At 34.2% G+C, this 24754-nt stretch overlaps 4 protein-coding genes and 2 long non-coding RNA genes across 7 annotated transcripts; 3 read left to right on the top strand and 3 right to left on the bottom strand.

Moving 5' to 3' along the window:
- Positions 1-2037: 2037 nt before the first annotated feature.
- Positions 2038-7827, bottom strand: LOC108950921. Its single transcript, XR_003397440.1, has 8 exons — positions 7606-7827; positions 7386-7547; positions 4692-4798; positions 4345-4530; positions 4157-4289; positions 2708-3887; positions 2532-2652; positions 2038-2262 (listed from the first exon to the last, which is right to left on the bottom strand). It is a non-coding gene; the product is annotated as an uncharacterized LOC108950921 (long non-coding RNA).
- On the top strand, positions 4815-7262 carry LOC100184915 (transcription factor Adf-1-like). 2 transcript variants are annotated; one of them, XM_002124197.5, is made up of 5 exons: positions 4817-6126; positions 6211-6373; positions 6424-6521; positions 6572-6738; positions 6807-7262. In XM_002124197.5, exons 1-5 carry the CDS (start codon positions 5949-5951, stop codon positions 6999-7001), a joined length of 801 nt encoding a protein of 266 aa, XP_002124233.1. In that variant the 5' UTR covers positions 4817-5948; the 3' UTR covers positions 7002-7262. The 2 variants fall into 2 exon arrangements, with proteins under 2 accessions (XP_009861991.1, XP_002124233.1); XM_009863689.3 differs by having other exon boundaries at positions 4815-6373.
- A 579-nt stretch (positions 7828-8406) lies between the features above and the next one.
- Positions 8407-11995, top strand: LOC100180202 (kelch-like protein 3). Its single transcript, XM_002120305.5, has 9 exons — positions 8407-8442; positions 8909-9039; positions 9649-9816; positions 9885-10008; positions 10206-10359; positions 10462-10829; positions 11187-11301; positions 11352-11433; positions 11801-11995. Exons 1-8 carry the CDS (start codon positions 8407-8409, stop codon positions 11429-11431), a joined length of 1176 nt encoding a protein of 391 aa, XP_002120341.3. The 3' UTR covers positions 11432-11433; positions 11801-11995.
- A 172-nt stretch (positions 11996-12167) lies between these two features.
- LOC100177078 lies at positions 12168-17348 on the bottom strand. Its single transcript, XM_002123597.4, has 12 exons — positions 16496-17348; positions 16098-16170; positions 15960-16040; positions 15771-15887; positions 15234-15352; positions 14891-14963; positions 14527-14764; positions 14369-14436; positions 14187-14305; positions 13630-13729; positions 13000-13132; positions 12168-12702 (listed from the first exon to the last, which is right to left on the bottom strand). The coding sequence occupies exons 1-12, from the start codon at positions 16508-16510 to the stop codon at positions 12243-12245; spliced, it is 1596 nt and encodes a 531-aa protein (XP_002123633.1). The 5' UTR covers positions 16511-17348; the 3' UTR covers positions 12168-12242.
- A 1153-nt stretch (positions 17349-18501) lies between these two features.
- On the bottom strand, positions 18502-22052 carry LOC113475691. The gene is made up of 6 exons (XM_026840232.1): positions 21868-22052; positions 21116-21387; positions 20212-20364; positions 19810-20009; positions 19336-19501; positions 18502-18848 (listed from the first exon to the last, which is right to left on the bottom strand). Exons 1-6 carry the CDS (start codon positions 22050-22052, stop codon positions 18502-18504), a joined length of 1323 nt encoding a protein of 440 aa, XP_026696033.1.
- Positions 22053-23789: 1737 nt separating this feature from the next.
- On the top strand, positions 23790-24079 carry LOC113475690. Its single transcript, XR_003397441.1, has 2 exons — positions 23790-23880; positions 23942-24079. It is a non-coding gene; the product is annotated as an uncharacterized LOC113475690 (long non-coding RNA).
- The last annotated feature ends 675 nt before the right edge of the window (positions 24080-24754 follow it).

The raw sequence follows: 24754 nt of genomic DNA, 5'->3' as shown, positions 1-24754 counted from the left end.
AACATTATCTGGCTTGTTTTTATATCTTCGCAATGTCTACGAAATTATTTGTGTCATAGAAAACAAGTTAAAAGTAACTAAAATAAGTTATTTTAGAAATACGGTTTACAATAATTCTGCTCAGTGATGTGGTGGTTTATAGGTCTTAAATTGGTAGCAAGTTGACAAAGTATTGAAAAACACTAAAAAAGAAGACATTTTACGTTTGTTTTAACAATTTATCATTAATTCTTAGACAAAGCCCCGGCAAATTTATCATTCATTTAACTTAATGCAAATAAACGCTTTTCGTGATATACAGCTGTTCCGACCGTTGAATTTGGACCGGGGGCTATTGCGCATGCGCCGATTAATGGGCCTAAATGTTTAAACATGAAGATTTACCAAATAAAAGGATAAAGGTTTTTAATTCGGATCACAAATGTACACAAATAAAGGGCCGGGAAACCGCATACCCAGAAAAAAAAGAGAAGTGCCTAATATCAAGCTACATTATCGCTTTGTACCTGCAAAAAATACACGATCATTTTTCTCTGTCTTAAGGAAAGCCACCCCAAGAATTTTGGTATGTGGTGGTTGCAAATCACAAACAAACTAAATTAAAAGTGTTATTTGTGATTGTTGCAACTAAAATCCAATAATATAACAGAAAATTTAAGGAAAATCGGCCATTTTACTTTACTCCAATGATAAACGTTGCGTTATCACATGATGCTTTATTGCAACCTGTCAATCAAAATTTATAATCTCAACACGGCAATACAGGAAGCCAAAATGGAAGTGGTCGAAACGTTTTCGTGAGACAGAAAAGCGGATGTTTTGTATTGTAAAACGAGGGTGGTTTGTAGAAAGCAAATTATTTCAAAAATCTTTTAAAATTAAAAAATTAAATAAAAATGAAAGACAGGTTGCAAGTAGCATGTGATTATCTCTCACTCGCCTACGTTTCTCTCGGTGCATTTACCTTGTTTCTTTTTTTGGTTAACGTCCTCCAAGCGTATTCTCTTTTTCTTTTACATATGAGAGATAACACACGACTGGATGTGTACTTGAGTGTTTTGAAAACAAACGTACTTCATTTAACTATAAAACGTTATCTGTATACTTCAAGTCTCTTTTAAAACAAAATTAACCATTGTTTACTCAATACCTGGTTGATCTTAATTTTAAGCTACAGCACCACCAAATTTATCACTTACTTAACTTAATGCAAATTAACGCTTGACAGCCATTCCGTGATATATTTGTTCCGACTGTTGAATTTGAACCTTGCGATATTGTACAAGCGCCGATTAATAGAGCCAAATGTTTAAAAACATCAGTGTTTACACGATAAGAATGAATGAATGTAATTTCTTCGCGTGGTGGTAAACGACAGTCGTTATAAAACGGGTCTGCTGATTCAAACACCGCATGCCAGCTTATACGAGTTATACCAAATTACCAATTATATATGTTACTTTGTGGTTGATTATTTTTGGAAGGGGATTTTTTATGTGTGGCCTTTTTTTCATTTTTTAATTTTAAAAGATTTTCGAAATATTTTGCTTTCTACAAACATCCCTCGTCTTTCAAAACAAAGCATCCGATTTTCTGTCTCACGAAAACGTTTTTGCGACTTCCATTTTGGCTTCCTGTGTTGCCGCGTGTTGAGATTATAAATTTTGATTGACAGGTTGCAAACATCATGTAATTACGCAATCGTTGTCATCGGAGTAAAAGAAAATAGCCGATTTTTCTTGAATTTTTTGTTATATATTATTAGGTGTTTTGAAAATAAACGTAGCCTACTTCATTCAATAAAAACATCATTATATACTTCAAGTCCCTTTTAAAACGAAACTAACCGCAGTGAGTACTCAATGTTTGTCAAAAATATTTTCAAGATCAACCAGATATCAAGTATAACAATGGTTAGTTTTGTTTTAAAAGAGACTTGAAGTATATAGATCATGTTTTGGTTGAATGAAGTACGCTTATTTTCAAAACACCTAAAAAATTACAGAAAACTCAAGAAAAATTGACAAGTCTCCTTTATCCAATAACCAAATTAATTTATTTTAGTTACTTTCAACTTATTTTCTATATGGTACAAATATTTGCTTGGTCACTGTGAAGATACACAAACGAGCCAGATAATGTTTCTTTTTGATTGAATTTATTCAATCAACATATTATAATGCACTGGATGGGCAAGCAATTAATCATCCTGTTGATTGAGTTTTTGCATAACTTCATTAATCATTAAATCGTTTTCTTCAACTGTAAATGTAAACAAGGATTATACAAATGCAATATATATGAAGGAATGTAACTTGTTTTATACACGCGTGCTGCGGCAACGACAATCAAAATATTATAGATGTTTTGTTTTATACATGGCATGTGCACGCCTATACGAGTTACCAGGTATGTTACTTTGTGGGTGATGTTTTTTTTCTGACTGACACTTTAGACAGCTCAAAAGTAATAACGTAAAGTTAACTTGTTTCTTTTAAGTTTTATAAGCATATGGACAAATAACTGCTTACCATTTGTTGACTCTTGGTTGTATTGACGCCATCTGCGACGACGACCCCAGAGGGCGTTAGTGGTTTCAGTGAGAACGAGAAGTCCGATGACGAGCAAAAGGAGAAGTGCTGACTTGTTCATCTGCAACATAAACTCGTATAAGTTAAACGATACACCGCTTATACAAGCCACTTACCTTTACGTTGTGGTCTGTAGAAGACTGGTGGTTTGTTTAACCGAAACAGCGCCTTATATTAGAAATCTGAAGCTCAACGTTTTGGCGACTTCCATTTTGTCTTCCTGTATTGCCGCGTGTTGTGATTTATAACATTTGATTGACAGGTTGCAAGCAAATGCAAGGTAATCATATAATGCTTGCAACCTGTCAATCAAAATTTATAATGCAATTCAGGAAGCCAAAATGGAAGTCGCTAAAACGTTTTCGTGAGACAGAAAAGCGGATGTTTTGTATCGAACGACGAGGAATGTTTAAACATTTTATGATAAATTCTTAGATATAGCACCGCCAAATGTATCAGTTACTTAACTTGATGCAAATTAACACTTAACGGCGATTTCGTAATATATTTGTTCCGACCGTTGAATTTGGACCTTATAATCGTCGTAATCACAATCTGATGATGCCTGCAACCTGCCAATCAAAGTTTATAATCTTAACGGTTCTAGGCTATATCCCCCCAGGCGTTTTCCCATCGGCGATTTCCTCCCCCCCGGCTATTTCCCACCCGGCTACTTCCCCCCCCCCGTGACTATTCCCCCCGGCTACTTCCCCCCGTGACTATTCCCCTCCGGCTATTTCCCCACAGTGACTATTCCCCCCCCCCCCGACTATTTCCCCTCGGAATTTTTTGTTATATATTATTAGGTGTTTTGAAAACAACGTAGCCTACTTCATTCAACTAAAACATCATTTATATACTTCATTCCCAACTAACCGCAGTCCAGTGAATATGCAATGTTTGTCAAAAATATTTTCAAGATCAACCAGATATCAAGTAAAACAATGGTTAGTTTTGTTTTAAAAGAGACTTGAAGTATATAGATGATGTTTTGGTTGAATGAAGTACGCTTATTTTCAAAACACCTAAAAAATTACAGAAAACTCAAGAAAAATCGACAAGTCTCCTTTATCCAATAACCAAATTAATTTATTTTAGTTACTTTCAACTTATTTTCTATATGGTACAAATATTTGCTTGGTCACTGTGAAGATACACAAACGAGCCAGATAATGTTTCTTTTTGATTGAATTTATTCAATCAACATATTATAATGCACTGGATGGGCAAGCAATTAATCATCCTGTTGATTGAGTTTTTGCATAACTTCATTAATCATTAAATCGTTTTCTTCAACTGTAAATGTAAACAAGGATTATACAAATGCAATATATATGAAGGAATGTAACTTGTTTTATACACGCGTGCTGCGACAACGACAATCAAAATATTATGGATGTTTTGTTTTATACATCGCATATACACGCTAACGAGTTACCTTACCAGGTATGTTACTTTGTGGGTGATGTTTTTTCTGACTGACACTTTAAACAGCTTAAAAGTGATATCGTAAAGTTAACTTGTTTTTTTAAGTTTTAGAAGCATATGGACAAATAACTGCTTACCATTTGTTGACTCTTGGTTGTATTGACGACGACCCCAGAGGCCGCGACGACGACTCCAGACGCCACCTGCACTGGTTTCAGGGAGAACGAGGAGTCCGATGACGAGCAAAAGGAGAAGTGCTGACTTGTTCATCTGCAACATAAACTCGTATAAGTTAAACGATACACCGCTTATACAAGCCACTTACCTTTACGTTGTGGTCTGTAGAAGACTGGTGGTTTGTTTAACCGAAACAGCGCCTTATATTAGAAATCTGAAGCTCAACGTTTTGGCGATTTCCATTTTGGCTTCCTCTATTGCCGCGTGTTGTGATTTAAAACATTTGATTGACAGGTTGCAAGCAAATGCAAGGTAATCATATGATGCTTCCAACCTGTCAATCAAAATTTATAATGCAATTCAGGAAGCCAAAATGGAAGTCGCTAAAACGTTTTGGTGAGACAGAAAAGCGGATGTTTTGTATCGAACAACGAGGGATGTTTAAACATTTTATGAAAAAATCTTAGATATAGCACCGCCAAATTTATCACTTACTTAACTTGATGCAAATTAACACTTAACGGTGATTTCGTGATATATTTGTTCCGACCGTTGAATTTGGACCTTAATCGTCGTAATCACAATCACACGATGCCTGCAACCTGTCAATCAAAGTTCATAATCTCAACACGGCAATACAGGAAGCCAAAATGGAAGTGATCGAAACGTTTTCGTGAGACAGAAAAGCGGATCTTTTGTATCGAAAAACGAGGAATGTTTAAACATTTTATGATAAATTTTAAGCTACAGCACCACCAAATTTATCACTTACTTAACTTGATGCAAATTAACGCTTGACAGCCATTCCGTGATATATTTGTTCTGACTGTTGAATTTGAACCTTGCGCTATTGTACAAGCGCCGATCAATAGAGCCAAATGTTTAAAAACATCAATGTTTACAAGATAAGAATGAATGGATGTAATTTCTTCGCGTGGTGGAAAACGACAGTCGTTATAAAACGGGTCTGCTGATTCAAACACCGCATGCCAGCTTATACGAGTTATACCAAATTACCAAGTATATTATGTTACATTGTGGTTGATTATTTTTGGAAGGTTTTTTTTATGTGTTGCTGATAATTCCAACAAGCCATTAATGACCAATGGGTTGAAGCAATTTACGTAAGTGTTTTGCCCAAGGACATATGCGCTCACAATGGTAGCAGAGAAGAGTTTTGAACCCATTACCTCTGGGGTAACGTTACGGCTGGATTCTTCAGTAGCACGACCATATAAATTTCTCCATCGAGGGGGTAGGCATAAATCGTTCCTGGCAAAAGGTATCACAAAATCTGCTGTGCCAACACAAATAATTTACGGTTTAGTTTACATGCAAGAGTTTGAAAACTCCTTTATCCACCAAAATGTTTTTAGAGTGTACCGTATTTCTTGACTTTTGTAACACCAATTTAAATAAGAGTTTGCAATTTTTTATTTAAACTTTGTTTACTTAATGCTGGTTACCCTGTAATAGGCAACGATAACGAATACATTTACATGCTCAACAACAGTGTTCATTTAACTTCTTTGAGTGGTGCGGTAAAGCGTACCTCACACATATGGCGATTTGCGCAAAACGGAACGTTACCGTGTGCGTTTGACAATGCACACACACGCAAAGGCGCGACGCAACAAAATCTCGCTGTACAGCGTCTTGCGGCAGTGTTAAATATTTTTAATTTTCCGCACAACGCGAAGGCCGCAAGACATCGGATTTTTTATCAAGAAAGTGTCGCTGTGTTAGCAAGTTATGAGTGATAATTTAAGATTATTAATTTTCACAATGACAAACAAAGATTTTAATGAAACTTTAATCAATTTGGTTCAACCAAATTTCCATTTATATGATTCAAAGTATACACATTACAAAGATTCAACAAAGAAACAAAATACTTGGAGATACATAAGCCAGCAGATAGGACAACCAGGTACAAAAGGACATGCTCTTTATAAAACTATATACAAAAAAGCAGAGTCTGTATATAAACCTGTATTTTTTATATTTTCCACAGCTGATGCATGCATGAAAAGGTGGAGAAGTCTTCGAGATAGATTTGGTAAAGAAAAAAAGAAGATGGACAGTTTAAAAACCAGTGGTGCTGGAGCTGTAAATTGCATAGTGTGGGAGCATTATCATCATCTTCAGTTTCTTAACGACCATCTTCGTCATCGATTGTAAAAAAATAAGAGCTAAACATTAAAAAAATAAAAACTTGTTTCTGTAGGACTGTTGGCAATGTTCAACCAGCTGTGTCGGACGAAACAGATGCTTCTGCAGTTTCTATGCCACCATCCACTTCATACGAGAACAGAGATGATGATGGTAAATGTCCTCAGGTTATGTGGATTCTTTTTAATTATTTTTGTCTTTAGATATGAAGGGTTTGAATATAGAAGCTGTATTCATGAAAGAGGAACCACCTGCACAGCAAGCACGTACTCATTTAGAATTGGCAGATGATTCAGAGTGCAGCTCACCAGCTGAACCAGCAATATCACAGCACCAAAAGAGAAAACAGGATTTAAGTTTCCACATGCAGGTATTATGCCTATGCGTAAATGTACTTTTTCTGTAAGCTATTTATGAGTCTGTAATATTTTTTTTTAGGAACAGCTCATTTCCATTCTGGAAAAAAACGCAAACACTTTTCAGAAATTAGTCAGTCAGAATGTACCAACAGAAGATATGTTTGATCACTTTGGCAAAGTTATTGCTGCAAAGCTTCGAAACATGCCAACAGAAGCCTCTGATGAAATAATGATTGCTATGATGCAATTATTTACTACACACAAAAACTTTTAAACATGTATAAACATTGTGGACTTAACCACCTATTTCACTTCATGTGTAGTGTATAAACATTGTATTATTTTCTTTGTTTGTTTTCTATCACGAATGCAGTGTTTTCAGTCGCTTGTTTTGTAGTTTCACAGCTTTTCTGTTCAAGTATTCTGAATGAAATAGGCTGTATCATTTTTTCAAATGTGTACACTGCCAAAACAATATACTATGCTACTTTAACATTTTCAAACCCTGTTTTCTTTTCTCAATACATTTTTTTAATAAAATTAGGAAAATATATATCCTTTTTTGGTTAAATGGAAATGAATTTAAAAGAAACAAACATGTTTGATTAAAAAAAAGTAGTGTACAAAAATTCCTAGAGCTAAATTATCTTCCACTTACCACGAAACCTGCCATGGAACGCTTCCAACAGAAGACATAGTATTCGGAACTGTTTCTGCTCTCTCTACGATTACATGTTTAATCCATAATGCTTCATAGTGGAGAAATTTGTAGATGTTGACCTCCATGCACCAGGTATCAGATTGCCCATTCAGTCATCATCTACATTAACAGTTGAAAATCAACAAATTAAAAATACTGGCTTTCACCTGGCAATTACTTGTTTTTTATTTGCAAAAGGTTTTGCAGGCAGCAAGATGCATTGAAAATCGCTATTGCTATATCAATTGCTGCAATGATTGTCTTTTTCCGATGTTAGTTTCTGCTACAATCTCTGCTGATGGAATATATAGTTCATTTTGCCTGAACATTTCCAAAACCAGTGAAAAAAATACCACCATCACTTAGTCATAGGCTTCTCCAATGGGTGTGTTTTTTTGTTGTAATTGGTAAACCTTTTTACAGCAACTCATCAAATGTTGCTGGGTCCTTATTATATTTTCAAAGTTCCCAACGTTCTTGAAATAAAGTAGGGTGGGGGAAGACAGATTGGCGTAAGACATGCCTTTTTTAAATCTATTACCAGTGACCAAACCATAAAAGACAAAAAAATGTTACAGTATTATTCGACAAAATTCTCACGGTCCTGTTCCTGAAATAAAGTAGGGTGGGGAAAGACAGGTTGGCGTAAAACATGCCTTTTTTAAATATCCTTTTACCAGTACCCAGTCAATAAAAGACGAAAAAAAATGTTACAGTCTTATTTGACAGAATTCAACAAAGCAATGAAGTGGGCGGCAAGGATAATAAGGTTGTTAAGTATTAAATTCCAGTGGTAAACAACTTAAACTTTTTTGAATACTTGTTGAATCATATTACAACTCCCAAAAATTTATAACTTGCGAGTTTTCAGGTGGCCACCAGCAAAAGGATTACCAATAATAACCATAACCAAAACTAAACGAGAACTACTGAACCAACGCCACTATCGGCACTAAGACCTCGAGGTCAGTCTAGGCTCATGGCGGGCTCTTACGAGCCCTTGCCCGGCCGTCAAGTAAGCTTTTGGCAGATACTGTATCGTGTACTTGTATACCAGAAAAAGGAACAAAACATAGCAAGATATCATAAACTGTTTGGTCTCTGTTATAAAAGCAATTAGTACTACAGTAGATATACCACCTCGCTGAAGCCTGTATATGAAGTCGGATCAACACGGAGTCATATAACCCAACCAGCAATCCTGTTTATTCAGTGGGGGCTATAGAATAATAAACCAAACCCCTTTGCTTACGCTCTTTGAACCTTGCTACAAACTTTTAAAAGCCAAACAGGGTTGAAGTTTTGGGTTACGTTAGTCAGTGGCTTTATACATCTTTTTTTGCCGAACAGATGTTCCTTTTGTTGGACACGTAATATAGATCCTTAATAGATCTCGAAGTTGCACAATGCGTATTTATACATCTTCTTTGATATTTTTATCATGGTACGTGCTCATTTACTAAAACTCTGCTCTCTTTTAGTCTGTAATTACGAAAACTGAAAAACCCCCTCAGGGGAGAGAAATGTTTCTTTTGTACATAACCTATCGTTACCATGGATTCGTCTATTTTGCCCTCAATGAGGAAGAACAATGTTTGCTATGGTATTGTTTGTAAGTTGTGAATGGCTGTGGTGTGATGGTGGAAAGTGTTAGGTTTGGTAGTTAGAGTTTGAAGTACATGATTTATTAGCTACGTTTCTTGGTTAGCAGATAACGAAGATTCTTCACTAGCACCATGGTATACCCTTTTTGCATGTTCACTTTTATGCGCGTAAGTACTCGCATATTTACTCGCAAAAACAAAGTTGACACACATAACGTCATAAGCGTGTCATCTGCTGTAGGAGGTTGGTTGTTACTCGCATTATGCGAGTAAAGAAAAGTATGGTGAAGGTACAGTTTCACTTTTAAGAGCCTAATCTTTTTCGGGTATTATTTTTACAGTTTTTAGCTAGCAATAGCCCCATAAAGCATCAAAACCTATTTTATAAACTAGATTTAACAATATTGCGCTAAAATAAGTAACTCAATGTTGATACACGCATAAACCAATGACGATACAAAATAACGCGGTATGCGAGTTATCATATGACGAGTTAATGCGAATCGCTATTCGTATTAACTTTTTACCATGCAAAAAGGGTAGTAGTTGTAATACAGGAAGCAGTGTAACTTTTACAATCACACATAATTTTAAATCTGATTAAGAAATGTGTTTAGTTTTAGAACTTGTTGCCTTGTTGGTAATTACAAACTTGCAAAGATGAACTTCAGCTTCTCTTCCCCTGATTACCCTGGACAAAGTCACAGAAAAACTGAACAAGAAGAGAAAAGTGGTGAATATAGATTTGGTCAATATCTAAAAAACATGCTTGTTCGAATCAACCAGTAAGGATTTTGTAATTTGGTTTGATACAATATATAATTAAATGACTTTATACATTGTTTTTATTCAGACAAAGAGCGGAAGACAACCCATTATGTGACTTCACAATAGTTGTTGGAGGTCGAAAATTCAGAGCACATTCCTTGATTTTATCAACCAGCAGCGAATACTTTCATGCAATGATTAATTCAAGGGTATTGTAAAATGTTTAACCATATACCCGGTACTACTTTAAGTTTTTTTTAAGTGGTATAATTTTAGGGGAAAATAAATGCAAATACACAACATTGCCATACCTCGAAACTTTTTGACTTTAATAAATTAAGAGCCTTTGATGTGTATATCTATGAGACTATGACTTAACAATGAATTTGTTCGAATGATGTTGCAGATGAAAGAAGGAATTGAAAAATGTGTCCAAATCAAAAATGTATCTGAAGAAATAATGGAAAATATTTTGGATTTTATATATACTGGAAAAATTCCTCTCCGTGTGGAAACTATTGGGCAAGTTATTGAGGCTGCTTCTTTTATGCAACTGCCAGGTGAGTAATGCAAAAATTTAAATTTTATAAAGTTAAACAATTCATTAAATGTATTTAGAAGGAAGATTGTAAGGCACGTTAATAAATTTTAAAATATTTTAGATTTGCTGATTTCTGTTGTGCAATATGCAACTAAAATACTTGATGAAGAAAATTGTATTTTCTTTCAAAAACTTGGTGAGCTTTACAAGTTGGAAAATCTTGTGCAAAGTTCATACAAGTACTTGTTGGATCATTTCGATGAAGTTTCTACTACTAATGATGAGTTTTTGAGTTTAACATCAAGTGAGTTAAATGGAATTCTTCTGGATGACATCACAGTTTCTTCAGAAACTGTTGTATACAAAGCTGTGGTATGCTGGGTGAAACATGATTTAGAGGAAAGGCAACAATACTTTGTTAAATTCTTTAAATTACTCCGGCTACAAGTAGTTTCTGTAGATGATTTGGCAAACATAATAGTAAAAGAGGTAATAATCACAATTTGTTTATCTAAAGGTACCACAAAAGTTTCAAAACAGCTTCTGAAAAGTGGCATAAAATCAAACTGCTGGAGTAAAATATATAAAGTCCATATATATTTTATATATATATATTGTTTTTTATTGTTAAAGAAGAAGCATTTGCAGAAATTTATAATCAGTAAGGGTGTAACAAATTAAAACTTTTTTTAGTAGTTTAGAAACAATAAACAATAATGTCCTATGCATTTTCACAGCAAATTTTTTAGTGGTTGGATCACTCATTTTTTCAGAAACTGTCTTGAAACTTTGGTGGTAAATAATGTTTTCAATGATGATTACTTTTATGCCTTTTTGTATTTCAAGGACATGGTTACCAGTAACTGTGAGTGCATGGCTGCTGTATTAGATTCATACGATGCAAGAGTAAGACCAAGGCTTAACATAGAACAACCTCGTAAGAAACCCCTATCAGGAGACGGTAAATATTCAACTAATTAATGTCATGCTTTTTAACTTTTTTATGTTCAGCAACATCTATAAGAGAGTTCAACATTCCCAAACCAACTCCAACATTTGGCACTGCACCTTTCGGAAACCTTATGAATTAAAGGTAACATATTTTACAAAGTATAATTATTTTTACCACTCGCTCATTATTATCTAGTTTAAATATTTGTGCAAGCATCCGCAGACCCCAGTTTAGGAACCGCTGGGTTAGAGTATGGACATTTACTCTATAACCTGCAAATTTAACAAATAGAAAGAGTGACACTTTATCTCTTTCTGTTAAAATATATATATAGATTCAAGCTGTTACCATTTGGATCTCTATTTATCCTATTTATAGTTCATGCATCTCTATTTATATACAAATTTTGATTTTTATATGTATGCCCTTTAATTTCATGTAACATAACCACTAGATTCTTATAAAACCATTCCACTAGCAAATCAGTCATGTGTTTTAACCCTTATAGGGAATAACTTCAACCAGCTCCTTTGCCAACTGCTACCTATGTGGCTGCAACTTAAAAGTTCATTTTCATCAAATCTAACTTTGATCATAAAAATTCATCACTAGTTCAGCTTGATTCTATTTCATTTTTAAATTTATATTTTTTAAACTTTTATAAAATTGTTTATATATTTTTACTGTTATGGTCATAAAAAATTTATGACTTGTTCAGCTTTATTTTATTTAAAATTTATACTTTTTGAACCCTTTAAGGTCTTTAACTTTTATATATTTGTTTTATAGTTTTTTTACCGTACAAAGGTCCAATCAATGTAAGGGCAGGGTTTATGCCCAACAAGAATGATATATATATACTTTTATTACTTAGATTGGAGGCGCATATATAACTTTTATTAATAAAATACACTTACTATAAAAAAGCTAAAAAAACTACAAAAAAAGTCCTAAACAGCATTGGCATATTTCAAGCTGTTCTGCAAACGCTCAATATCAGCATCTAGAATTGCTAAACCAGCGCTAAAGTTTTGCTCATCACTTGTGGTCATAGATATCATAGAAACAGATGGTGTGTTATAAGAAGAAGATATTGTTGACATAGCAGGTACAGTGGTAGCAAATTCAACCTGCTTATTTCCAGTGTCCACTAGCACCTTACAAGGGTTTGGAGGAGCATATTCAGTAGGACTAGGAACATCATGAGTTAAAGTATTAGTATGTTTCTGAAGATTAATATCAGTAGGAATATTATTGCTTCGAACAAGATGTGTTTGAATAGGCTGAGATAATATTGTATCCAATCTGTTCAACACAGTAGTCGTTATATTCTGTGTGTTCCTTCCAGGAGAAACTTGGTGATTTTTGTTTAACTCAGATAACAGCCTTGCATTGCTCATTTGAAGCCCTCTGCACATGTAAACAATAAGTATCAACATTCTATTGTATGTGGGTAAGGTCTAGAGACTAAGTGCACAATAACCTGGGTTGAGCCCAAGGTGGACACAATAACAAGTTGAGAGCATTACTTACTTTACCACTTCTAGGCATGATATTTTATAGACAGCAAAACAAAGTTTAATATACATAGTAACTACCTTTAGGCTTCTTGGTTATATTACTTACATAAACTATTTAGTTATCCTATTTTCACATCAGAATGTACTTACACTCATGAAATCTTACTATATTTTTTCAACAACTTACTTGTTAAGTTCATTCAATCTTTCAATTTCTTCATCTCTTATTTGAACCTCATTTCTCAAACCCATATTCTCAGTATCCGACTCAGCAAGTGAAAGTTTAAGTTGATCAAACTTTACCATTGCTTGGTTCACTTCTAAATATAAGTTAATAAATATAAGGTGTCTTGTTAAAAAATATATTTGCATACGATAACGATACACCATGAATATTTGCATACAATATCGATACAATGGTAGCAGAATTAGCAGCATTGAGTCTTGAACCCATATCCTTATTATCCTCTGAGCTAAAGTCAGACACAGTTGTTAATAACCATTTTAGTCAAACATGTCTGAATGATTTTGACGCAAATTAAAGTAAATGGCAAATACTTTATTACTTGAAACAAATACTGAGAGATATTTGGCTGATGGTCAATAATTTGTTTTAATGTGAATCACTCAGTGACACACATGGCTAAATTTTGGTTTTGATTTAGGCCATAGTTTGCAAATTCTCTGCTTTACAACAGTTTAACAGTACCTATCATAAATACTGTTAACATAGGCTAACCTATAGGTTTTGCTGTATTCAATATATTTCAGCCTTAAGCCATCAAATATTATATTAAACAATGCACCCACTACCCACCAAGTTTTATATTTTCAGTTTCATCAGTAAATATTTTTCCACTTTTCTTCAATTCATCATCTTTCTCCAACAACTCCTCTCTTATCCTTTGGTTTTCATCCTGTATGGCAATTAAATAGCACTTTTTAAATATTTTTTGTTTTAATAGTTACTTAACCTTTTGATACAAACCAGCTTTTAGGATGTCAACAAAAATTTAACCTAACATTATTTTATTGCAAATTGCAAAGTGCAATCCCAAAAGTAATAAACACAACTATAAAAAAACAATCGCAACAGCTAACTGTTCAGGCTGGCACCTTTAGCAAGCTTTTCAAATTCCACCAAAAAAAAGTAATACAATTTACCAACTGTAAAAAACATTGCAACAATAGACAAACAAGAAGTCCCAATTAGCATGAGACATTCAATACAAAAGTTGCACACTGCTGCTGCATTCCCCATACTTTAAGAACCACTTATATAATATATACAATTGAAAAATGGATTCATACAAAACCAACACCATACAAACAATTTAACATACACAATATATAACACATACAAGTTACACTCACTGCAAGTGAAGCATTAGTTTTACTCATCTCTGCTTGTAGTTGAACCGAGTCATCCAATGCAGTGGTTAACTCAAGAACCTTTTTCTCAAACAAATTAGTTCTGCATTGCAGTGCTGCAACTGTAGAAATAACAATGTTGTAACAGATATGACGAATTATTGCCTAAGTTTTTAACTGCTTACTTTCCAAAGAGATGTCATTCTTAGATGACTCCTTTTCTTTGAATGAGAACTCCATTGTTTTAAGTCTCCTAAAATATAAAATGCATTATCAACCATTTAATCTGCGATTGTACAATAACTACTGTTATTGAAATATTCATTGTTAACCTATTACTCACTTGGTCAAAACAGCATTCTCATTTTCCAACCCTACTATTCTAGCTCTACTATCTTCACAGTGTATACATGGATGCATCTCCACAGTTGTTGGTTGCTTTTCTGGAGCATTTGTTGTTGTTCTTGATAAATGCTGAGTGGCAACATTGTCCATTTTTGATTGATTGACATCTACAGTAACCTGCTCACTTTGACCTTTCAAACTTGGCTGAAGATTTTGACATTTTGAGTCACCTGCACCTAAAAATAATACTTATCATGAATTATTACAGCATGAATTAGAATTATTGAACATGAATAGGGGATTGTTACAACACACACAAAGAACACACATATATTTCACACACATTTAAACGACATACAAACCTTGGTAAGGCAAAACCAGTGAGTTGTTAAAGTTTTGAAGGAGGGCAATTAAACTGCTTTGTGAAGATGTTAACTGTATAATGAATAGAGTATTAGAGATACTGTAACTTACTACATTTGTTGAGCAGTAAGTGCTACTTTCAGGTCAGGTTTATAATACCAACATCATTCTAAATTTGCAAAAAAATAAAAAAAAGGCTTATATTTAATATTAAGCAATTTTTTTATATTTGTAACATCAAACAATTTATTTTATTATTTAAACATCCTCCTGTTTCGAAAGAAGCGAATGCGGAGATTTAAAATAGCACTACAACTGATGGAATTAAGTATAACAACAAACCGAGTTGCCTTCTTTATGTTGGTGGCTACGAGGTGTCATTAGTTTTTCTTTCTTTATTGGAGTTACAATGGGAGTTGATGATGGAATGTCACGATCAAACTTAGTCAGTTGACAAGGTTCTGTTAATTTTAGGTATATTGGTATGTTATGTTTTAAAGTGCTTACATCCTTAACATCTTGTTTCACTTGGTTTTTAAAGCTGTTTCAAATTTGTTTTTTAATTTTAATGTCACTAGATTCAAACCTTCTGTTTTGTCAGTGACCGGTCTTTTTTGGTGGTAATAAAAAAGAAATATCCCATATTGTAGTAAAAAAACAAACGGAAATATCACATTTGGTAGTAAACAAGGAACATCAAAAGAATTAGAAAACCGTATCTTCACGACTCCCATAGACCCTTGTTAATTGTTTTAAAAACATATGTGCTAAAGGTGTCCGATCTTCACCCACCTTACTAAATTAGTTTTTCAAATTTAAAAATGCTTAGCTTAAGTTAACTTGCATACTATACACATGCAATTTGTCAAGTTTACTAACTTGCCAACTTTTTCTCTTCCGACTTTCCATCTGTCACCTTTTCCTTTTTAAAGTTCAATGCAGCTTTGCATCTCATGTTATTCTTTGTTTTATGCGAAACATTTCGTTTCGATGAGGCTGAAAAATAGATTGAAACTAACTGATAAGCAAGTATTGAATTACCATTTAAATTGCAGTTATACCATATACCTTGCCAAGGTTTTACAAGCTTTACAGCACTTTTATTGCCCTGGCACTTTTTCTTCTTGCTTGTAGTAGCAGAAACAGGTTCTAAAAACAAGTATCAGCATGATAGCATTCAGATTTGTTTCAATTAGTTTGACTGACCTTGTGAATCAGATTGTAGAATATCTTTTAACAATATTGTGCATCTCTCCAATCCATTAGATATACTCTCAACCTGTACAATATAAACACTAAACAGCATTAAGTTTAAATAGCTGTAATGTAGATGATTTTATGAGATTTCAAAACATGGTAGCATTTTTTTGCAGCAACAAAATAAATGGATTATGATTTATAATACGTATATATGTAATCCAAACACAATTTTCATACATTGGCATTAAATTTTAGAAATTCAAGTTCATTTTTAACTAAAATAATATGCATTTATCACCAAAACATGTTTATTTAATAGTATTAATACCTTTAGAAAAGTAAAAACTGCATACAGAATAAAAATCTTATAAAACAACAGAAAATAATGCACACTGAAGGCCTACCTCAGATTGAGCCATTTTTACAAGTCATTTCAGGTAACATTAAACACAAAGACTTATTCTTAATCGACCTAAAAACAGAAAAAGTAAACGAGATTGAAAATCTGTACATTTATGACAGTGAAGACATAGCACGATATCAGCGATCTAGATACGGTGTTAACAGGAAAAAAATTTCACCAAACTTAAATAATTGATAAATGCAGTGGCAACATTATACAATGCACATATTTTATTATTTAGTCTTAAATATACCCACAAAGAATGAGACTGGAGTGGAATTTTGTATTTCGCTTTGTTTTACTGAATAATGTGTTGTACTATCCCAGACTCCCCTGAATTTAAAAAACTTTGGCGTGTATAACACAACATACATGTACTCCAAATAAACATTCAAAGCCTTAACATGGAATTAAATACCGTCCAATAACATAGTTCATGATTGTAATCACTTGTACATAAACATTTCACATAACATTCTGCTGTTATGCAAAAAACATTAATAAAATTTTAAAATTTGTACACCCTTTTTCATACACAACTACTGGTTGGCAGATTCGCATGCATCAATCCAATCACTATACACATCAATAGGTTCTGATAGATAATTAATTGTTGTTTGGTATTCTTCCATACAAACAGTGCATGATACCATTCCTGTGTTACGGTCTCTATCCATTTTCACCTCACACGATTTTTCATGGTTACAAAATGGGCAAGAAAACTGGGTTTCTAAATTTTCCGTCATCTTTTTCTTCGGTGGTGCTTTGCGCTTTGAACGCCGTCTTCCCATGTTTTAGTATTAAATGTTCAAAAAGCTTTAATATATTAGAAGCTCTGAAAAATATGACACGAATTTGTACATGAAGATTCAACAGTATATAACATGTAGATTGATTGCTGTGTTTGTATGTCAAAGTTAATTGTACATTTGTACTGTATTATATATTATTGTAAGCCAGTCTGCAGAGTATGGCAGGTACACGAGCGATTTTTTTACAAACTTTTGGTTATGCACGCCATAATTTGTCCCACGCGCGCCAATTAATTAAACAATGAAACAAATTCGTATTAAATTAAGTAGGATTTCCTATTGTATGGCTTGGAAATGTACGTGGTTTGCACGCCGGTTTTTGATGAAGGCACGCGCACACGCAAAAAATAACCGTCTTGAACGCGCGAGATCTCGTCAAGAACTGCCATATTCTGCAGACTGGATTGTAAGCGAAACAGGCAATAATTATATTGGTGCTAGTAAAGAATCCTCCCCCCACCTTATTTGCTAACCACTATTTAACCCCTATAACCAGTAACGACTAACCCTCTATTCTAACCATCAACCCCTAACCACCAACCTCCCACATTTTCCATCAGCCTATGCTGCTATGTACCGGAGGATTCTTCACTAGTGCCATTGTATTTTCCAAATTACATAAAGAGTTCCATATGCCCATTTATACTGTTTAACATTACAAGACTTTGACTATTTTAAACCAACGAACGTCTATAATTCGCTCGCGTTTACATTAATACTTTTAGCTTCTCATATAGGCTACGAATAAACACATTCAAAAAAAGGTTTTTATATAGTGCCAAAATGCTAACAAAATTGAGTAAAATCAGTCAAACGCAGGAGAAATTACGATCACCAAATAAAAAAAAAACTGAGTTTTCCCGGAAAATTTTAAGACATAACTGAAATCATAGATATCAAAAAGTTAATGATTTGACATCTATGCTGACACGAGGAATAAAATTACGAATTTGCAATCGCAAAATGGTTTTATTCGTAAATACCAAGAAACAACGATGGCACCACTTTGGATAGTAAGGTAGTGAGAAAAAGTGACATAGTTTAATAGATTGCAGCAAAATCTGTTTGGTTACAGCAAGCAACCACTACACTTTCATTCAAACTTTTATTTGTTTATTGGCACGTAGGCTACACCTTTAATGAACTAATAAATTTGTATGAAAAAAAAACACAGTTCGAACAACTTGACAGATCGTCACTCGTTATCTGATTCAAAATCGGAGTCCTCCAATATTGTTTTATTTAGGAAGCGTTGTATCCATTGTTTGAAATTCCGGTCTGCTGCAACCAACATCAATGGATAAGCAAAGGAAGATGTTAAAATCGCAAGACAAGCTAAAAACTCCCAGCTCTTGCATTGGTCGGTCGTGGTTGTTGCAGCGTGAAAGTGCACCAGCATAGCTGGGAGGGTGAGTAACATGAAGCAGAGTAAAATAGGTATAAGTGTATAAAGAGCTTTCATATTTCGTACATCAAAAGTTCGTGTGGCTGGCATGCGGGTTCCGAGGTTGATTTTTTGATCATTTTGTCCAAAGCTGCCAACTGGATGTTAAAAACAGAAATAAAACTTTTTGGCTAATTTTAGTTTCATGATAAAACAAATTTTATTAAGAAAATCAGTAGGACATAAAATAAAATAAAAATAAATACCACTTTGAACAGATAGACGCGAAAGAGGAATTGCGACAAACTTAAAGACAAAACCTTCGTTCATTCTAAATATATAGTAAGGTGGGGTTGAGATGGGACACCTTTTCGTTCTATTTTCTCATCCCATTTGGTATAGTAAACAAAGAAAGTATAAGGAATTATTGAACCGCATCTTTATGACTCACATAAACCGTCGTTAATTGTTGAAAACACGAATAGGATATTTAAAAATTATATGTTAAAAGTGTCCCGTCCTCCCTCACCCTACTGTATATATAGTGGGGTGGGGGAAGACGGGATTATGTGCTAACGGTACTACTGCAAACTAAAATACATTCACTTTTAAATATTGTAGTTATAGGCTTATTAATTGCCTCACCTTTTTTTTCTTCATCAACGACTGGCAAAACCATAATGCAATCATCGAACGATTTTACTTTGTTTTCCGATGACTTGTTGACCGAGGAATTATATGAAGTGTCAGTAGGCGGCGACGTGTCAGAAATTTTACTGGTAGTTGCCGTAATTTCCCATCCAGATGTATGCTGTACAGATAGAAATATTGGCAACATTTGAGTAAATTGGTGAGTAACGGTTATTATTGAGCTATAAAATAGGGCTGCGAAGATGGGTTACCGCTGGCAACTAAATTCATAGTTCATGGTCGTGTTTTTTTAACAATTGTCAAGACACTTTTAATGTCGTAAAGACGCGTTTATAGAAACTTACAAATATTCTTTGTTCACTACGAAAGGAGTTAAAAAAATCAAAACAAGTCCCATCTTACCCCACCGTACTTTAATATATGAATAACCCAATAACTCTGCTTGTTAAAAAAACTAATGCTAATAACCTGGTTATGCAATGATGCGAGTCCTGTCTGGAAATATGGCTTTTGTGTGGGCACTACAGCATTGCGACTCAAAGTCTTAGTGGAACATGAATTTTGACGTGTATTTAAATTTAAATGGGAATTTGACGTAATTCTTTCAGTATGTTGTAGTGCTAGCGGTATTTCAGAATAACGTTCAGATATTGGCGTCGACACGGATTCTGAAATTTTTGAATAAAAGTTGAAATGCATAAATGAAGAGTATATGAATGTAACTTATTTACCCCCGGGGGGCTACGACAGACGTTTAGTCGTTACAACACGGATGCTCTCTATCACACATCTCGTATAGATTAAATACTTAAAAAGCTCGCAAAGGACTCATTACAGTCCGTTTTGTAATTCAATATTTCAAATGCTTACCGACTGTTATTTTTGTATTACCCTCTGATACATCCTTCCAACAAGTTGTAAAACTACTCTTATGTTGGTCGACAATTACGTTAGGATTGAAGGTCCCGATATTTATTGGCAGAATTTTGGAACTTTTGCTTGACCAAGCAACACGTATCGTACCTACAATCATAATGAAGAGTCATATAATAGAGTGGGAGAAGATAGGACAACTTTTCATTCTATTTTCTCGTCCCATTGGTAGTAAACAAAGAACATTCAAAGAGTTATAAAATCGTATCTTCAGGACTCCCACAAATCGTTGTTAAATGTTTAAAACTCGATCAGAATATTTGGATATTACGTGTTAAAGGTGTCCCATTTTTTCCCACCCTACTATATAATACATGTTCTACACTGCACTGATGTTTGGCAAATTCATATCGGTACGTATAGATTCTACCTATAGATCTGGAGTTCCAAAGCTTACGGAACTCTTAAGCAAATTCAGATAACAAAGCAATTAAACAAATGCAATCTAATTCAGTCTTGCAACTGCCGAAATGATAGTTGTACCGGCAAACTTGACACATATATCAAGCTTCCTAATCGACTTTGTAAAAAGACACCTTGTATCTGCGACACAATACCACAAGGTTTAAAACAAAGAAGATATCCCAAGCATCAAATCGATTGTAGTTCAAAGGGCAAAAGAAACGGATATATAGCACTGTGAGGAAAAATGGACACCTTTAGAACATAATATCCAAATATTCTGAGCAAGTTTTAAAAAATTAACAACGGTCTATGGTATAGTCGTGAAGATACGATTTTATAATTCTTTTAATGTTTTTCCTTTACTACCAAATGGGACGAGGAAATAGAATGAAAAGGTGTCCCATTTCCCCCCACGCTATATACTGTATGTACTTACATACAACTGCCGTGAACATACACATCCAAGGAATAATATAAGAAATCACAATGTCGAAGTAAATCCAATACTGAAGTTCAACGCTTGATGCCACGATTATACACATAGGAGCATTCTCTAATGGAGAATATGCCGACTCTTCACTTGGAACAAGAGCGATTGGAATTGTAGCAAGGGCGATCGACGCAATGCTGATAAAGCTACATACAACTTTACTCAAAGAATATCGCAGACGTTCGGTGAATTCCATTGGTCGCGAAATGACTATGTACCTGAAAAATGTATAGAGTATAGGTTAGGGTAAGATGGGAATTGTTTTCATTTACTTTTCTCATCCCATTTAGTAGAAAACCAAGAACTTGTATAAAATAATACAAACAAACCGTGGCGACTTTAAAAGAAGCGTGTTTAATTATTAAAAGCACGATAAAGAAATATAAGTTTTAGGTGTTTATGCGGTAGTTTATTTTTTACCTACTACACATCAAGTTTTTTAAAACTTGTTTTAGTCTAACGCAGGCATTGGTGGGGGGGGGGGAGACGCGACACCTTTAGAACATATTATCAAAATATCCAGATCGTTGTTTTAAACACTTAATAATGGTCTATAGGAGTCCTGAGGATACGGTTTATAACTCTGCAAATGTTCTTTGTTTACTTCTAAATGGGGCGAAAAAATAGAATGAAAAGGTATCCCATCTTTCATCACCTTATACTATATAATATATACATATTTTTTATAAATAACATACCGATCGACGAAAGAAAAACACAGGGTAAACGTCGAAAATCTGTGTAATGAGATGGTAAGAACTCCAAGAGCCTGGCAAGCTATGTTTCCTTGTACACCTTCTGCGATTATTCTCTTTTGGGCATCTATTGCCAACATAAACGGAGAAAGCACCAGCCCTGTTAGTAACCCTGCTACTGAAGACATAGCCAGACAAATGTATATCCGACGGTGACGAGCATAACACAAGGCTCTTAATAACCATATGTTCCCACCAACAGAAATGATCGTGGCGAAAATAATAAAAACAGCAAGAAAGCTATCCTGTAAGTTGTTGTTAGTTGACATGATCGTATTCTGAAGTAAAATGTAGTTACAAGTTATGTTCCGAACATGAATCTAACTGAAGTGCGTGGGGTACGATGGGACACGTTTTAAAGCTCATTTAATAATGAGCTAAACAACGTTGTTACACGCTGAGAAAATATTAGATTTTGTCATCTTACCCCACAATCATTTTATTAACCCATCTTAACCGACATAACTGTATATATATATTACATTCAAAATCTAGCTCATTTTACCGACATCCTGTCCTGTGTAGATCGATGGTGACACTCGGCTAAACATTAAGTGAAAAACACTTTCTCGTACACGCAATTGATATATGGCCAACGCAGTAGCATAAAGGTACACCGATCAATAAAGTGTCAAATAAAAACATTTGCCTCGGGAAAATTGACCTGCGCGTATAAGAAAACGAAAAACATTCTCAAGCAAAACACGCTTTGTCATATGAAGATCAATAAAGCAGCTGTTTTGCTAACACGGGGGCCCATGCAGACTGTTACAGCGCTATACGGCGACACCACCTATTTCAAATACCACACACCGATTATTTTTGGTGCGTCATTTAATCATGCCCCTAAAAATTAGAAATACCTTTTATTTTAAATAACAAGGTGTCACGTAAACGCATGAAAGGTTTATGCCACATTCTAATAATGCGACAAAAACAAATATACCATATATAATGATAATTAAGGCCAGGTTACACTTATCAGTATATTGTTACTACTGATTCAAATAACTTAAATGTAATCGTTGTGTTTAAATTACATCTCCAAACTAATCCAAACAACCAAAATAGAATGCTGTTGAAATTATTTATATTAACTTTTTATTCTTAATGCATTCTATATGGAGAACAATTTATTGATCTCTTGGTAAATTCTCTTCCTTCCTTTCTCTTTGCATCCGTCAACTCATAGTTGGCTTTAGCTGCAAATGTAAGGTTGTAATAGCTGAAATTTTTAACATCAGTGTACATGGGAATTTTTACCTGTACAAATTTTATATATATAGTAGGATGGGGGAAGATGGGACACCTTTTTATTCTATTTTCTCGTACATTTTGGTAGCAAACAAAAAACAATCAGGGAATTATAAAACCTTGTCCTCGCGACTTTCATAGACCATTGTTAATTGTTTAAAATACGATCAGGATATTTATATATTTCGTGCTAAAGGTGTCCCATCTTCTCCCACCCCACTATATGTATGGCAAAATGTAACAAAATAACAAAAACACACAATATAGCACATTATCGTTTTTCGGTCTGGTAAGGATTCCCATCTTCCTTCATGCTACTATATCAAAGGAACCCAATAAATATAGTTCTGATACCTAGTCATATTTGGTGATGATTGAAAAAAAAACACGTTTACTAGTGGTTAAATTTAGATACATCATGCTTTATCCCGGAGAGGCGACGCGTTTACACAAATGCAAGACATATGGCATGTAGCCTACGCGATGTTAATCTATACTACTGTTTCCTGTTGGTACAAATGACATACGCTACTGAATCTATTTCATTTAGTATAGAATACCGCTGGTGACAGTGCTGAGTACGTTTACTTAAACTAACTTAACGTCAAAATTTTACAGGTCAATAATATAGTTTTACCATGAAGGTTATAATAGTTCTAACTCTAATATGCTTGTTGATCGCTGCTGTGGATTCCAATACCAGTAATTTGTTTAAATATTATATAACTTTTAACAAATCCTAAACTTTCAATTGATTTTACAGTCCGGTTTGTGTGCCACCGTCCGAAGTTTACCTGCATGAAGGGCTACTACATCGGCGGTAGATATATTTGCATTAACCCAAAAAAGTCTTGCTTCTGTAAGTACAAACTATGTGTTCATTAAACTAGTTCTAAATTTATAAGCTTCTTTAAAAAACATTCACTGGCGCTATGCTTGGTGTATGAGCACATCGAGTGTATACATGTAGAAGTTCTTGAAACCAAGGGATACCGGTTTCGATACTCGATGCTGCTACTATTTTTGGCGTGTAAGACTTTGGGGCTATAAAGACTTTAGTTGCTCCGCCAAGGAAGGTGTAAATCATTTATTCATAACATTTGTGATGTAAACTGTAAAGCATATACCCATATTGATCCGAGGATATAGGTTCTACGGTACATCAAATTGAGCTATGTCCTATTTGTGCTAAATACAATTTTACAAATGACATTTGTCAGACTAGACTTTTTATTTTTTTTTATCGGAGCCTTTATCACGACTTTATAAAACGCGCGTCAAAACTGATTGCTGTTTTTTAATATAAAAAAAAATATGTAAACAGTATATTTTGAACAGGTAAAAATGCGAAAGCTCGCTAAATCATTGTAAAAAGCCTATAAAATTTTGTATTTTGCAAGTGTGAACGATTAAACTAGTTTCATAGATTCATAAAACCAGCTTGTATATTTCGTGCAGTTTGATTGTTTCATAAAACTAGTTTTAGTTTTGTGAAACAAGTCGAGATATAAACGTAAGGAAAATAGGCAGGCGTCAATATGACTTTAATTTGAGATAATAACAACAAAAAATACCG

Source organism: Ciona intestinalis, unplaced genomic scaffold (assembly GCF_000224145.3).
Source record: "Ciona intestinalis unplaced genomic scaffold, KH HT001156.1, whole genome shotgun sequence".
NCBI classification, from domain to species: Eukaryota; Metazoa; Chordata; class Ascidiacea; order Phlebobranchia; family Cionidae; genus Ciona; species Ciona intestinalis.
The sequence above is the reverse complement of the archived record's forward strand: the minus strand, read 5'-3'. Positions and strand labels throughout refer to the sequence as shown.